Source organism: Erpetoichthys calabaricus, chromosome 10 (assembly GCF_900747795.2).
Source record: "Erpetoichthys calabaricus chromosome 10, fErpCal1.3, whole genome shotgun sequence".
In the NCBI taxonomy this organism is placed as follows: domain Eukaryota; kingdom Metazoa; phylum Chordata; class Cladistia; order Polypteriformes; family Polypteridae; genus Erpetoichthys; species Erpetoichthys calabaricus.
The window spans coordinates 81,651,500-81,666,950 of NC_041403.2; the positions used below are offsets into that span (position 1 = coordinate 81,651,500).

Genomic DNA, 15,451 nt, shown 5'->3' on the forward strand with positions numbered 1-15,451 from the left:
AACTCTTTTATTTTTTTATATCTTTCCAGGCTTGCAGGTGCAAAATTCTGTCTATAAATTATTTGTGCCTGAAATGGAATCATAGATCAATATGGCTGGTAGAAAATAACAAAGCCCAGTGTTTGAGATTTTTGAATGAAATATTGAAGACATTCATTATAAGCACATTGTCGTTGGAGCGGGATATGTTGTGTGCTGTAGACATTTAGAGTAAAAAATTCTCAAACCTTAAAATTCTCCTAAAGTTCATTACAAATTGGCCTATTCTGGGCAATAAAAGGAAAAGAAAAAGTGCCAACAATCAGCGCAGATTTGTTCAGCACAAATGACATAAAAATATTTCATAAATTATAAAATTGTGTAAATTTGTTCATATTCAGTACCTGGTTTTGATTATGCTTGTTTTTATAAGACAAAAACAAAACCAAATAGTAAAGTGTGTTGTGAAGTGTAGCAAGCTTCCACTAACATTAAATTCATATTATATCCAAACCCGTTAAGTGTACAGTTCTGTCTCATTGTGACACAAAAACTAAATGTAGCTCTTTAACCATACTATAATTACTAAAACTGAAACTAATATATATATAAAAATAAAATAGAAATGTCTTTGTAAAATAAAAACTAAACTAAAACTAAAAGTACACGATGATGGAAAACTAAAACTAAATTGAATTTCCAAGTAAGGTCAGAAAAAATATAGAAATAAAAACTAATATAAATAGCCAAAACTATAATAACCTTGGTGTACATAGCTATGGTTTTAGGGGGTAGAGCAGTAGGGATGTGTTACCAGAAAGAGAAGCTGATGAGACATTAGTGAGAACAAAAAGATTCAGATGCCAATTGGCATAGCCTTGAATGTTAAAGTACTGAAAAAACACACGACAGTTCTAGTGTTAGAGTAACAGCTGGGGTTTACCACACATCAACTCATATTTCTCATTTAATAACGGGAAAAAAACAAGTTCTTCCACCTGTCCTCATAGACTAATTACTGAACTTTAGAATGCAGGCTAACTGCTCTTTTCCAGGTTTCCTCTAGGACAGGTACATTCTATTTCTAATGAAGAACAAAACTGCACATAGTACTCCAAAGACATTTTGTAGCTTATGCAAACCGTCTCTTCTGTATGCAGTATAAATTGATAAATGTCAAGTGCTGAGTGTATTAAAACTCCATATTGTCACATTATGTATAAATAAAGACTCTACTCAGTATTAATCCAGGTATTTGCCATAGATATTTAAAAACAGGGTGATCTGATAGTGCAGTGAAGCAACACAATAATTAGTGCAAAACAACACAATACATTTTTTTGATTGGTGGGAAAAAGCTTCCATACTTATCTCTTACTGGACTATAATTTTTTTTTTTCATTAATTGTTATTTTGGTCATTTCTCATTTTATCTTCTAACTGGAAATTACTGGATACTATTTGCATGTGTAGTCTTTTTAATGTTAATATAATTCAAGAAGAAAATATTTAAATCACAGTTCCAAAATGTTATTTTTAAATTATCTTTCATCAGATATAACCTTCAAGTATTTTTTTTTCCTTCAAGCAATTTTCATTGTTATTTTGATTTCACACACTTAGCAGTCCTCGTTACTTTACTTTTAATGGAAAATACTATAGACAGAAAGAAGGCATGCCAATGGAATCTCCATTATCTTAGCTGAATCAGTTATGCAGTGATTTGAATGTGCGGCTCTAATAGATGTTTATATATATATACATATAAAATCTGTTACATGAAAACCTTAACAGACACATTGTATTCTTAAACCTTCACCGCCAAAACCCCTTTTTCAAACCTACGTAGTAACTCAAGCTTATAATAACAGCATTTTTTTGATGTGATTTAATGCATCTTTCTCACTGCTTTTCAGGTCGTAATGAAACATGGTTGGTCCAAATTAATGAATGCTACAAAAACTATGTGACTATAAGGAGAGACTACTCTGTGCATTTTAAGGCAGGAAAGTACTGTGCCCAATTCAAGTACAGTGGAACCTCGAGATACGATCACCTCTGTATACGAGAAATTCAAAATACGAGGAAAGTATGAGCGAAAAATTCAGATCTAAATACGAGCATTGGCTCGCGTAACGAGCCACTAGCCAGGCTGTGGGTACAGCTCGCGGCTTAGCAAGGGGGCGTGGTAGCAGTTGCGAGCCGCGATCTGCGGTGTCTGCGTTTCTCACTTAAGTGCACAGGTGGGAAACTGCCCACATCCATGATTGTTCCTGTGGCTGATGGGCTGCAGCTGCCATGTCCTCCCCGCATATATAGAGAAGCGCGAGCCGGTTAAGGGGGAGAAAAAGTAAAAGAAAAGAGGAGAGAGGGAGGGAGAGAGAGAGAGAGAGAGAGAGGGGGGCAGGCAGGCGGGTGGGCGGGCGAGTGAGTGCAGGCTCGCGTGTAGCTGAACAGTGAGCTGAACAGGCGAGCCAAACAGCTGAAGCAGGACGGTGTAGAGAAGGTCAGCTGCATTAAGAGTGTCTCGCCTGTTGCAGAGCCCGCAGGTGAGACGCTAACAGAGAAGAAGCACCGGGGATTGTCATCTGTTTTTTAAAGACGGCATCCTTTTGACGTTTTAACCTCGTGTTAAAGGATTGTTATTCTTGTGTATTTTAAACCTCCACTTCACAACTGTTTTAAGGATTATTTATTTAAAGATTTATTGAATGCTCTACTGCACTTTGGACACCTGTTTTGATTCTTTTAATAATCAGTTATATTATTTACCAGTGTTATTTATTAAAGGTAGACTACAGTATATATAATTTATCAGTGTTATTTGTTAGGAAAATTGATTTTTATGTTAATATATTTGGGGTGCAGAATGGATTAACTGGATTTCCATTATTTTCAATGGGGAAGTTTGTTCTAGATACGAGAAATTCGCTATACAAGCTCAGTTCTGGAACGAATTAAACTCGTATCTAGAGGTTCCACTGTACTAGGCTTGTCCTGGTTGGTAGATAGATAGTTTGAGCTTTCTTAGACACTTGTGCATTGGCAATTCTAATGGCACATTTTGGAAATATTTGCACTTGCACAGCCATATGCATAAGTACATTTGTATGTATGTCGGTTTTTATTAATACATTTTTATTTTGTTTTTAAAACCTCTTTTTTTTCTTCTTTAATATACATTTTTTGTTTATTGTTCCAGTGTCCACTGCCCTGAATATACACTGTGACTAAAATAAGCCTGACAGTGATCGACTAACAGAATTTAGAAGATCAACTGAAAATGTTTACCTGGTTGGTAAGAAAATAGCTGTAGCCCTAGTACTGAACCCTAAAGGATCCCACTTTTTTTAATTTACCTAATTCAGATAAAGTTCTTTCTGACAAAAACTGTCTGCTCTGCTTCATGCCAAATCTGTATCCATCTGCATACTCTATTGTGGATTCCTATGGGTAATGTACAGATGACATTAATAAACCAAGTATGCAGTTTTGTAGTCATTTATTGAGATGAGTAAAGTAACACATTTTTTGATGCTTTTGTGAGAACCGTGGTACTCTTTGGAACATAAAATATAAATTGGCCATTAATCATATCAAGGAGGGGACACTGGTGAATGCATGTTGCTGCCGTGCCTCCCTATTAACAACAAAATTCAAGTTAAAATTTGCACTTCTTACCCTTATTTTGCTTATTTATTGTATATATACACAGGTAGTTCACTGATGCATCTGACTCGAACTGCACTGATTTGGATTTATTTTACAGACTGCGCCTTGACTGGGTTCACAGCCTCAGGGACAACTGAATCTTTCTGTGGTTCACGGGACAAGTCTTATAAACATTTCTTTGATGCACTGTGGTGACCTAGGAGCTGGGGATGGTCTGTCTTCTGAATTATATTGGATACACCGGATTGCTCTCAATTACTTCAGTATGTGCTAAATGACTGAGGAATGATCTGATTTTATACCCACCTGACTTACAGCTCTGGGGTGATCACGCCTGTAATACCCAGTGTTATATGTGGCAATACATTGGAACTTCTGAATTCTGGCATTTCATGTGCATCTTGTAATATTTCCTACTACTGTCCTTCCTCTGCTGCTTGCTATTGCCACTCATCTGCACCACCCCATCCCACTTTCTCCACTATGCTGTGCTGCTTCTCTGCTACTATCAGATAAGTATTGCTCTGTACTATGCTAAAACACTCTTGTGAGAAACTCCTTCATATTAAACAGTTTGTCTAGAGCAAGTGGTCAGACTGGAATGTCCTAAAAGACACAGGCATTGTGCAGCACCCAAAATATTTACATCACGGGTCAGGTCGCTGCCATCACCAGGCTGCGAATGAAAGTTCAATGGCAGCATTTGTTCAGGAATATGCCACCCTATTCATGGCTTTGGAAATAGGAGTGTCAGTGTGCCAAATTTGCAATTTGTTAAAATAAACTCTGATCATGACTCTGTCCACAATGAACACTCATTAGTTGATATTGCATGGTTTAACTCAAGATCTCTTAATGGCAAAGCGCTGGCGCTTTCAGAATTCATTACAGACACCAAACTCAACATCCATCCATCCATCCATTTTCCAACCCGCTGAATCCGAACACAGGGTCACGGGGGTCTGCTGGAGCCAATCCCAGCCAACACAGGGCACAAGGCAGGAAACAATCCTGGGCAGGGTGCCAACCCACCGCAGCCAAACTCAACATGCTTTGACTAACACAAACCTGGCAAAAACCAAATGATTTTACGTGTACCACGGAGGAGACACCATCCAGACACATTTACTTTGCAGAGCCTTGCAGCTCAAGACAAGGAGGAGGAGTCGCAATAATTGTTAGAACTGAACTAAACATCAAAAGAATCCCAATTGACTGGTCATTGTCTTTCGAGTGCCTGACTCTTAAGCTAATAACGAAATCTGGTCATGTCCTACTCATTGTTCTCTATTGTCCCCCAAACTACAATGTATCTTTTTGATCTGATCAGACTGAATTATTAACCCACTTGAGTTCCCTTTCGCAGAGAGTCATTCAACATCCATACTGACATTACTACATGCAAGCTGAGGAATGAATTCCTATCCTTACTGGACTGTTTTGACTTAGTGCAACATGTTGATTTTCTTACTCACTGTGGTCGTCATATATTGAACCTAATCTGCACATCTGGCTTAACTGTGGGCAACACTTGTAACAGTGATTTGGGACTCTCTGGTCATAAAGCAGTACTTTTCACTGTTAAATTACCTCTCCCTCCTCTTACTTGTAAAAGTCAAATTTCTTTCAGAAAACTTAAAAAATATCTGTCCTTCTATCCTTGCTAGTTCCATTTCTGATCATTTTCTGTCTTCACCTATTCCATCAACACTAGATAGACTTGTTGATCACTATAACACAACCTTTCTTTCATCACTAGATAAAACAGCTCCTTTAAAGAATCAGGAAGTTTCCTTTAAGTGCTCAGCTCCATGGTACAATTCAGAGTTACAATCTATGAAAACAGCTGGCCGATGCCTTGAGAGAGTGCCACGTACAACTGGCCTCACCGTGTACATTCAGGCTATCTCTGACTATCAAAGAGCTTAGAGGGATGCACTAACTGCAGCCAAGAACACACATTATGGCAGAATAGTAGAAAATGGTCATGATAACCCAAGGGTTTTGTTCTCTGTAGTTAATAAACTACTGCATCTGGCCCACTTACCTCCTCTACAAAAATCTGTGAAAAAGACCTCCACTTTTTATGCAACAAAATTGAAGATCTAAATAACTCAACTAACATAAATCCATCATCCATTTATATCTTCCCCTGTTTTCCCACTCTATCCAGCTCTTGTTCTAAATTTTCACCAGTCACAACTGCATTTGTTAATGACCTGCTTTGTAAGTTGAGGCCCACTACATGAGTGCTGGACCCCATTCTCCACCACATTTCTTAAATCCCACCTTCATGCCATAATCTCAGCTGTTATGACAATCATGAATACATTCCTTCACACTGGCTTTGTGCCAGCCACTTTTAAAATCACTTGTGCAACCCCACTGTTAACAAAGTCTGGTCTTGATGCTGACAATCTCAACAATTTTCTATCTATTTCTCATTTACTTTTTCTGTCAAAAGTTCATGAGTGTGTTGTAGCCTCCCAACTCACAAATTACATAAACTATAATAAATTGATGGAACCCTTTCAGTCTGGTTTCTGGGCACAGCACAGTTGTGAAACTGCTCTGCTATGGGTAACTAATTATTTGCTTACAGCAGCACACTCCGGACAAACCAGCATATTAATTTTTTTACATTTTAGTGCAGCATTTGACGCTGTCAGACATGACATTCTACTGTCCAGAATGGAGAACATCTTGGATATCTCTGGCACTGCCCTCCAGTGGTTTAAGTCTTCTCTGACTGAAAGGCAAGGGTTTGTTAGTCTTGGCAACAGCAGATCCAGCTCAGCGCCAGTCACACAAGGGGTTCCCCAGGGCTCTGTCTTTAGCCCTCTGCTCTTCTGTATCTATATGAATCCTTTTGGCCATATCATTCGTAGCTATGGACTGGGTTATCATTTTTATACAGATGATACTCAACTTAATTTCATTCCTCAGTGAAATGAAAACCTGGATGGAGCAGAAATCTTTAAAATTAAATTGCAACAAAACTGAACTCCTGCAAATTGGCACTAAAGCGCAACTTAAGAAAATGAGCTCCTTCTTAGTCACTTTTCATGGTGATCTCATCAGGCCTTCTTCTAATGTAAGGAATCTTGGTATCATTTTTGATTCCTCCCTTCCCTATTCCACCCACATAAACCACATTAAGAAACTTTCTTACTTTCACCTTCATAACATATCCCGTATTCATTCATTGCTCTCCTTTTCTAATGCTGAGAAACTTGTCCATGCTTTTATCATATCCTGCATCGATTATTGTAACTCTCTACTGCCAGGTGCCGCTTCTAATCTTATATCACAGCTCCAGTTGATTCAAAATTCTTTTGCAAGAGTCCTAACATGAACCAGCAACAGCAATCACGTAACACCCATCCTGCTTTGCCTCCAATTGGCTCCCTGTATCTAACAGAATTGAACATAAAATTCTATTATTAAGCTACAAAGCTTTAAACGGCCTTGCACCAGACTACGTCAATGACGTTCTCCAGCACTATGTTCCTGTTCACCCACTAAGGTCCTCTGATTCTGGCAATCTGGTTGTGCCCCATACTAACCTGCACTCTATGGTTGACAGAGCCTTTAGCTGTATAGCAACCAAAATTTGGAATGACCTCCCTAAATTAATTAGAACAACTGACTCCATTCATTCTTTTAAAAAACAACATAAAATTAATCTGCTAGGCTTTCTTTTAGTACTGAATCTAGTATTTTACTCTGGTTTATTGCCTTTTATTCTATTTAATGCCTTTGTATAACCTGTAGATATCTATTTTAATGTTCTATTCAGGAAACATCTGTACCCAAAGTTACATATACCAGCCGTTTCTTTATGAGACTCTGTGAAGCACCTTAAGCAAGGAAAAGTGCTATATAAATAAATATATTATTAACTTTTTACGCACAAAGCACAGCCAAAAAATAGCTTTTACAGAAGGTGCTGCAAATGTATCCTTTCTTCTGGTTACAGAAAACTTTATAGAATTGGTCTTTTTAAAAATTGCAATGTACAATTTGTAGCTTAATTGTAAACATGTGTGTGCTGCATATGTTTCTCTTTATTCATTTCTTACTCAAGAATTACACTGCAGTAAACAGTGAAACAATATTTCATGATGACTTTTAATTAAAGGTTATTGTCTCCATAATCATGGTGTACAGCATTTGCCACTGGAAACTGTTCATACTTTTTAACAATATTGTGTCTGTCCTTGCAGTTTGAAAAGGGTTTCTTGTGAGGCACTGGTGCAAACATGAAGCAAAGCCTTAAAATTTACTGAATAAATTCACTTTGAAGGGACAAAAGATTTTGATTTCAGAAAAAATGCCTTTTGTGTTTCTGAGAAATGTTCATAAAAATTTGACAATTAATGTGAGATGAAATGCGATGAAATAAAATTTTTAAAAAATATTCAGAAGGGGTAGATAAGCTGTAAAGGAAGAATAGAATAAAGGAAAAAAGGAACAGACTTAAAATACACTGTTGTATAAAATACAGCTTTTACAGGAGATGTGCATTTGATGGTAGAAATCAACAAGGATATTACACTAATAAAGACAGCCATTATAACTGAACACTTACTTTAAGAAGAAAAATTAAAGAATACCTGATGAGACTGCAGTCCAATAATAGAGGAGTAGGCCAAAATAGTCACAAAGATCTCAGGCTGGAACATAAGTTCTGTCCCTGGCACTTTAAAGGCTTTTGCCAGTCCATGCAAGCAATGGGAAAGTGTCTGAAACACTTCATCAAAGATCATTTGACCGGTGATATCGTCCTAGAAAATGAATAAATTAGACTTGATTTATACAAAATGGTTAACTTATATTTTCATGCTTAACTAAGGTTGTTCAGAAATGTGTCATCGGCTTTAGCAACAAAGGCAAGGGTTAAAAACACTCAAAATACAAAATGTATTTGTATAACTAACTTTAGGTGTCATTATATTATAGCATTGTTAAAGTCACCACTCCAAAATCTCAACAACCAACAAACTTTAGAAAGGAAATGAGATGATTCAATCCTTTAAGTTCATCTGTTTAGCTATTACTTAACACAATCCAATATCTAATACAATTCGGTGCCCTCCATAATGCTGAGAACAAAGAATTTTTTTCTTGATTTACCCCTCTGCTCCACAGTTTAAAAGTACAAATCAAACAATTCAGACACAATTAAAAGTGTACATTGCAGACTTAAATTTTAAAAGTATTTACATACATTTTGGCCACACCATGTAGAAATTGCATCACAGAGTTTGTAGTACTAGGGTGTTGTACCGTGTTAGCCATTATGAATGTAGAGAAAAGCCAAGCAAACTGACACCTTTTATTGGCTAACTAAAAAGATTACAATATGCAAGCTTTCGAGGCAACTCAGGCCCCTTCTTCTGCTGGGAGACTTCAATGCTCATGTGGGCAATGACAGTGAGACCTGGAAGGGCGTGATTGGGAGGAATGGCCCCCCCGATCTGAACCCGAGTGGTGTTTTGTTATTGGACTTCTGTGCTCGTCACAGATTGTCCATAACGAACACCATGTTCAAGCATAGGGGTGTTCATATGTGCACTTGGCACCAGGACACCCTAGGCCTCAGTTCGATGATCGACTTTGTGGTCGTGTCATCGGACCTGCGGCCACATGTCTTGGACACTCGGGTGAAGAGAGGGGCGGAGCTGTCAACTGATCACCACCTGGTGGTGAGTTGGCTTCGATGGTGGGGGAGGATGCCAGTCAGGCCTGGTAGGCCCAAACGTGTTGTGAGGGTCTGCTGGGAACATCTGGCAGAGCCCCCTGTCAGAAGTAGCTTCAACTCCCACCTCCGGCAGAACTTCGACCACATCCCGAGGGAGGTGGGGGACATTGAGTCCGAATGGGCCATGTTCCGTGCCTCTATTGTTGAGGCAGCTGACCGGAGCTGTGGCCGTAAGGTGGTCGGTGCCTGCCGTGGCGGCAATCCCCGAACCCGTTGGTGGACACCGGCGGTGAGGGATGCCGTCAAGCTGAAGAAGGAGGCCTACAGGACCCTTTTGTCCTGTGGGACTCTGGAGGCAGCTGATAGGTACCAGCAGGCCAAGCGGAATGCGGCTTTGGTGGTTGCTGAGGCAAAAACTCGGGCGTGGGAGGAGTTTGGGGAGGCCATGGAGAACGACTTTCGGACGGCTTCGAGGAGATTCTGGTCCACCATCCGGCGTCTCAGGAAGGAGAAGCAGTGCAGTGTCAACACTGTATATGGTGGGGATGGTGCGCTGCTGACCTCGACTCGGGACGTTGTGGGTCGGTGGGGGGAGTACTTCGAAGACCTCCTCAATCCCATTAACATGCCTTCCAATGAGGAAGCAGAGCCTGGGGACTCAGAGGTGGGCTCCCCCATCTCTGGGACTGAGGTCACCGAGGTGGTCAAAAAACTCCTTGGTGGCAGGGCCCCAGGGGTGGATGAGATACGCCCGGAGTTCCTCAAGGCTCTGGATGTTGTAGGACTGTCTTGGCTGACACGCCTCTGCAACATCGCATGGACATCAGGGACAGTGCCTCTGGATTGGCAGACCGGGGTGGTGGTCCCCCTCTTTAAGAAGGGGGATTGGAGGGTGTGTTCCAACTACAGAGGGATCACACTCCTCAGCCTCCCTGGAAAAGTCTATTCAGGGGTCCTGGAGAGGAGGGTCCGTCGGATAGTCGAGCCTCAGATCCAGGAGGAACAGTGTGGTTTTCGTCCTGGTAACGGAACAGTGGACCAGCTCTATACCCTTAGCAAGGTCCTGGAGGGTGCATGGGAGTTTGCCCAACCAGTCTACATGTGTTTTGTGGACTTGGAAAAGGCATTCGACCGTGTCCCTCGGGGAATCCTGTGGGGGGTACTCCGAGAGTATGGGGTACCGGCCCCCCTGATAAGGGCTGTTCAGTCCCTGTACAATCGGTGCCAGAGCTTGGTACGCATTGCCGGCAGTAAGTCGAACCCGTTTCCAGTGAGAGTTGGACTCCGCCAGGGCTGCCCTTTGTCACCGATTCTGTTCATAACTTTTATGGACAGAATTTCTAGGCACAGCCAGGGTGTTGAGGGGGTCCGGTTTGGTGGGCTCAGGATTGAGTCACTGCTTTTCGCAGATGATGTTGTCCTGTTTGCTTCATCAGGCCGTGATCTTCAGCTCTCTCTGGATCGGTTCGCAGCCGAGTGTGAAGCGGCTGGGATGAGAATCAGCACCTCCAAATCCGAGACCATGGTCCTCAGCTGGAAAAGGGTGGAGTGCCCTCTCAGGGTTGGTAGCGAAATCCTGCCCCAAGTGGAGGAGTTCAAGTATCTCGGGGTCTTGTTCACGAGTGAGGGAAGAATGGAGCGTGAGATCAACAGGCGGATCGGTGCGGCATCCGCAGTAATGCGGGCGCTGCATCAGTCTGTCGTGCTGAAAAAGGAGCTGAGCCGCAAGGCGAAGCTCTCAATTTACCAGTCGATCTATGTTCCTACCCTCACCTATGGTCATGAACTATGGGTAGTGACCGAAAGAACGAGATCACGAATACAAGCGGCTGAAATGAGTTTCCTCCGCAGGGTGTCTGGGCTTTCCCTTAAAGATAGGGTGAGAAGCTCAGTCATCCGGGAGGGGCTCAGAGTAGAGCCGCTGCTCCTCCGCATCGAGAGGAGTCAGATGAGGTGGCTCGGGCATCTGATCAGGATGCCTCCTGGACGCCTCCCTGGTGAGGTGTTCCGGGCACGTCTAACCGGGAGGAGGCCCCGGGGAAGACCCAGGACACGCTGGAGGGACTATGTCTCTCGACTGGCCTGGGAACGCCTTGGGATTCTCCCGGAAGAGCTAGAAGAAGTGGCCAGGGAGAGGGAAGTCTGGGCATCTCTGCTCAAGCTGCTGCTCCCGCAACCCGACCTCGGATAAGCGGGAGACAATGGATGGATGGATGGATGGATGGATAGTTAGCCAATAAAAGGTGTCATTTTGCTTGGCTTTTCTCTACATCACAGAGTTTAAAAGATAAGTTCAATATTTTTGAAGTTATGTTTTCACAGCTGTTGGGTGTTCTTATTTGTCCAGTTATTTGCTTTGTTAAGTGTGCACTGTAGTAAACCTGCTAATTACCAGTTCTACCTCTTGCACCTTATGCCTGAATGACTGATGAACTTTACTATTTGTAAAATGGAGTGCTTTGTTTTACAAAGTTATTGGTGGCCAGTATAACCAAATATAGATGGTGTACAACAGAAATATGTCCCTCAATATGGATCCTGCTAAAAAGTGTGCATTGATAAAAATGGATTTAAAAGTTTACAGTCCATTTTCCAATTACAGGCACCCCAGGAAAGATGAGTAAAAGAGGTTATAAAAAAATTAACCTTTTGGTGAATTACCTTAATTTCACACTGAAAGAATGAGAGAAATCCAACCTTTAATTAAAATATTTTTTTCTGATTAGGAAATAATTTTTAACAAAACTACATGCACCACTCAACCCTAGAAATTCTTATGAACACAGTTTAACTGAAACATTTTTTCTATTTATATCATACTATGGCATATACTAACATTCAAGCTGTAATCTATGACTTCCTATTTAACTGGGGTATAAATATGAGATGACACAGAGGTTAAATTGTCTTATTCATCAACACAGAAAAAGATAAGAAAACACACAATTCAAACAAAGGAAAAGTGTGATGATCTTCCTAAGTCAGGCTGCAAAAATTACTGCCAACCTGAAAATGCCAATACCTACAGATAGGGAAATAAATGAAAAGCTCAGATCAACTATAACTGTTACCAGCATGGCGAGAAAAAGTCCTAACTTTGTTTTGCTCCCATTAACAGTGAGGAGGATGGTAAGAAAGGTAAAAGCAAATCCTGAAGGAGCATTGTTGGAGAAATACTGAAACAAGTAGCATCTTGGGGTCACCAAATCTCCAAAACTACCATCAGACACCACCTCAAGGCCAACAGATTAATTGACAGGCATGCCACAAAAAAGCCTTTCCTATCATTTACCCACAAATGTAAGCGCATGGAGTTTTTTTAAATGCTACTGGAACTTACATTGGAACGGTGGTTCAGACAAAATGAAAATTTAGCTTTTTTGCAACAAAATCTTAAGGTGTGGCTAAACCAAAAAGAACCTGATCCCCACAGTCAAGTATGGTGGAGGTTCTGTAATGTTGTCAGGCTGTTTTTCCTCCAATTGGAGCCTTGTTAGGGTACATGGCATCATGGACTTCATGAAAAACCATAAGATTTTAACTTTAACTGTGGCTGTTTTTCCAGAAAATATAAAGTGGGTGATTGTTGGATCTTCCAGCAGGACAATAACTCAAAAAATATGTCCAAAATAAACATGAAAATGGTTAAAGTAACACAGAAATCAGGCTTCTGCCATGGACCTCTCATGGCCATACTGAAAAAATATGAGAAGAACTGAAGAGGAGAAGGCACAAGAGAGGACCCAGGACCCTGGATGATGTGGAGAGATTCTGTAAAGAGGAATACTCTTCAGATTCTATGCTGTATATTTTTCAACCTTATAAGATGTTATAGGTAAAAAGACTCAGCACTGTTTTTTGCCAAATGGAGGTTGTACAAATTATTAAATGAGGGGGTGCCAATAAGAGAGGCTTGTATGGTTTGATTAATATTATTGTATATTTTTGTTGTATTATTGTTTATGTATATTAATTCTTGATGAGGAATTATTTATGTTCAGAATTAACAGACTTCAGTTAAAGTTTGAATTTCTCTCATTTTTTCAGTTTGAAATTTAGGTAATTCATATTTCTTTTTATAATCCTTTTCAGCCATTTTTCTCAGGGGTGCCAATAATTGTACAAGTGTACAAAGACAACACTGCCTGTATTGCTGCAAAACTGTGTTAGGAATTATTACTGTTGATGCAACTATACATATTTTAAATTCAGCCACATTTTAGATCCATTTTTATAATTCTGAAGATACCTTACTAAAACAGGGAAATCTGAGGATAGGAATTCAGATGTCATCTTATGACACATCTCAGGTCAAGGAGGCCAATAAAAGTACATGGTCATCCTTTTCCCTTACTCAAATAAATCAAACTCATGTGGTCTTTGTGCATATTCATAAACATAAATATGAGAAGAAACTGGCTTTAGTAAGATTAGAACAAACAACAAAATAGTTGAAAAGAAGTGCAATTTGTCCATTGTTTGAAAATGTAAAAATTAGACAATGAGCAAATATCTGCATAATTTGCATATTATGTTGGACAACAATTTTGGCCAGTGGCACAAAACACCTAAAGATGAAATATGTATGCTAAGTATAGGGCTTTGAAGGAAGCACCGGTATCATGAGGACTAGAAGAAGAACAAGGGTCTATTGTGACAGACAATTGTACAAACATGTCAAACTTGTAAACAGCTTGATAACTAAAAACGTCTTAGGATTCAAGTTTTTTATTTAAGTGGCAATTTACAAAAAAAAAAATAAAATACATATATACACACACACACACATACAGTGGAACCTCGGGTCACGACCATAATCCGTTCCAAAACTTTGGTCGTAACCCGATTTGGTCGGGACCCGAAGTAATGTCCCCCATAGGATTGTATGTAAATACAATTAATCCATTCCAGACCGTACAAACTGTATGTACATATATTTTCTTTTAAGATTTTTAAGCACAAATATAGTTAATCTATACTAATAAAAGGCAAAGCCCTCACTGACTCACTGACTGACTGACTGACTCATCACTAATTCTCCAACTTCCCGTGTAGGTAGAAGTCTGAAATTTGGCAGGCTCATTCCTTACAGCTTACTTACAAAAGTTAGGCAGGTTTTATTTCGAAATTCTACGCGTAATGGTCATAACTAGAACCTGTTTGACTGACTCACTCATCACTAATTCTCCAACTTCCCGTGTAGGTAGAAGTCTGAAATTTGGCAGGCTCATTCCTTACAGCTTACTTACAAAAGTTAGGCAGGTTTTATTTCGAAATTGTACGCGTAATGGTCATAACTGGAACCTGTTTGACTGACTCACTCATCACTAATTCACCAACTTCCCGTGTAGGTAGAAGTCTGAAATGTGGCAGGCTCATTCCTTACAGCTTCCTTACAAAAGTTAGGCAGGTTTTATTTCGAAATTCTACGCGTAATGGTCATAACTGGAACCTGTTTGACTGACTCACTCATCACTAATTCTCCAACTTCCCGTGTAGGTAGAAGGCTGAAATTTGGCAGGCTCATTCCTTACAGCTTACTTACAAAAGATAGGCAAGTTTCATTTCGAAATTCTACGTGTAATGGTCATAACTGGAACCTGTTTTTTGTCCATATACTCTAATGGAGGAGGCGGGAACGAAGGTAAATGACGTTAATTGTTGACTGTCTTTTAATACTGTGTACTTGTTGAGAGTCTTTTAATACTGTGTAAGCATACATATTAACACATGTGCAATTAAACGTGTGCATTTACGGGGTGATTTCTCAGGCTTAAAAGCTCGCCTTTTATTAAAAAGGTAAATGCAAACTCTTTTCATTCTGAAGGGCACAAACCACGTTAGATTTCAGCCGTTAAACGCGCAAAAATGTCAGTACACCAGATAAATAAGCGCAACATATTATCAGTTGTATTGTATGCTTACAATACATATACAAATGTGTTAATCGTTAACTAATATTATGGGATGGTGTTTTTCGACTTGCGCCTTGATTTAAATGATTGCATGTCTTGGTGGGTTTGCGTAGCTTATTGTCAATATCTTTACACCTCTTTTTAAGACTTAATTTAAAAAGGTTTTCTTTTCTTCTCAATT

At 40.0% G+C, this 15,451-nt stretch overlaps 1 protein-coding gene across 4 annotated transcripts in view; it reads right to left on the minus strand.

Annotated features, from left to right (window-relative positions):
- The window catches only part of szt2 (SZT2 subunit of KICSTOR complex), a 382,417-nt gene that overhangs the window by 349,968 nt on the left and 16,998 nt on the right, over positions 1-15,451 (minus strand). For all 4 annotated transcript variants that reach the window (XM_051933248.1, XM_051933246.1, XM_051933247.1 and 1 more), the window contains exon 4: positions 8,268-8,438. In XM_051933248.1, coding sequence (XP_051789208.1) covers positions 8,268-8,438 — 171 coding nt within the window. The remainder of the gene's footprint in view (positions 1-8,267; positions 8,439-15,451) is intronic.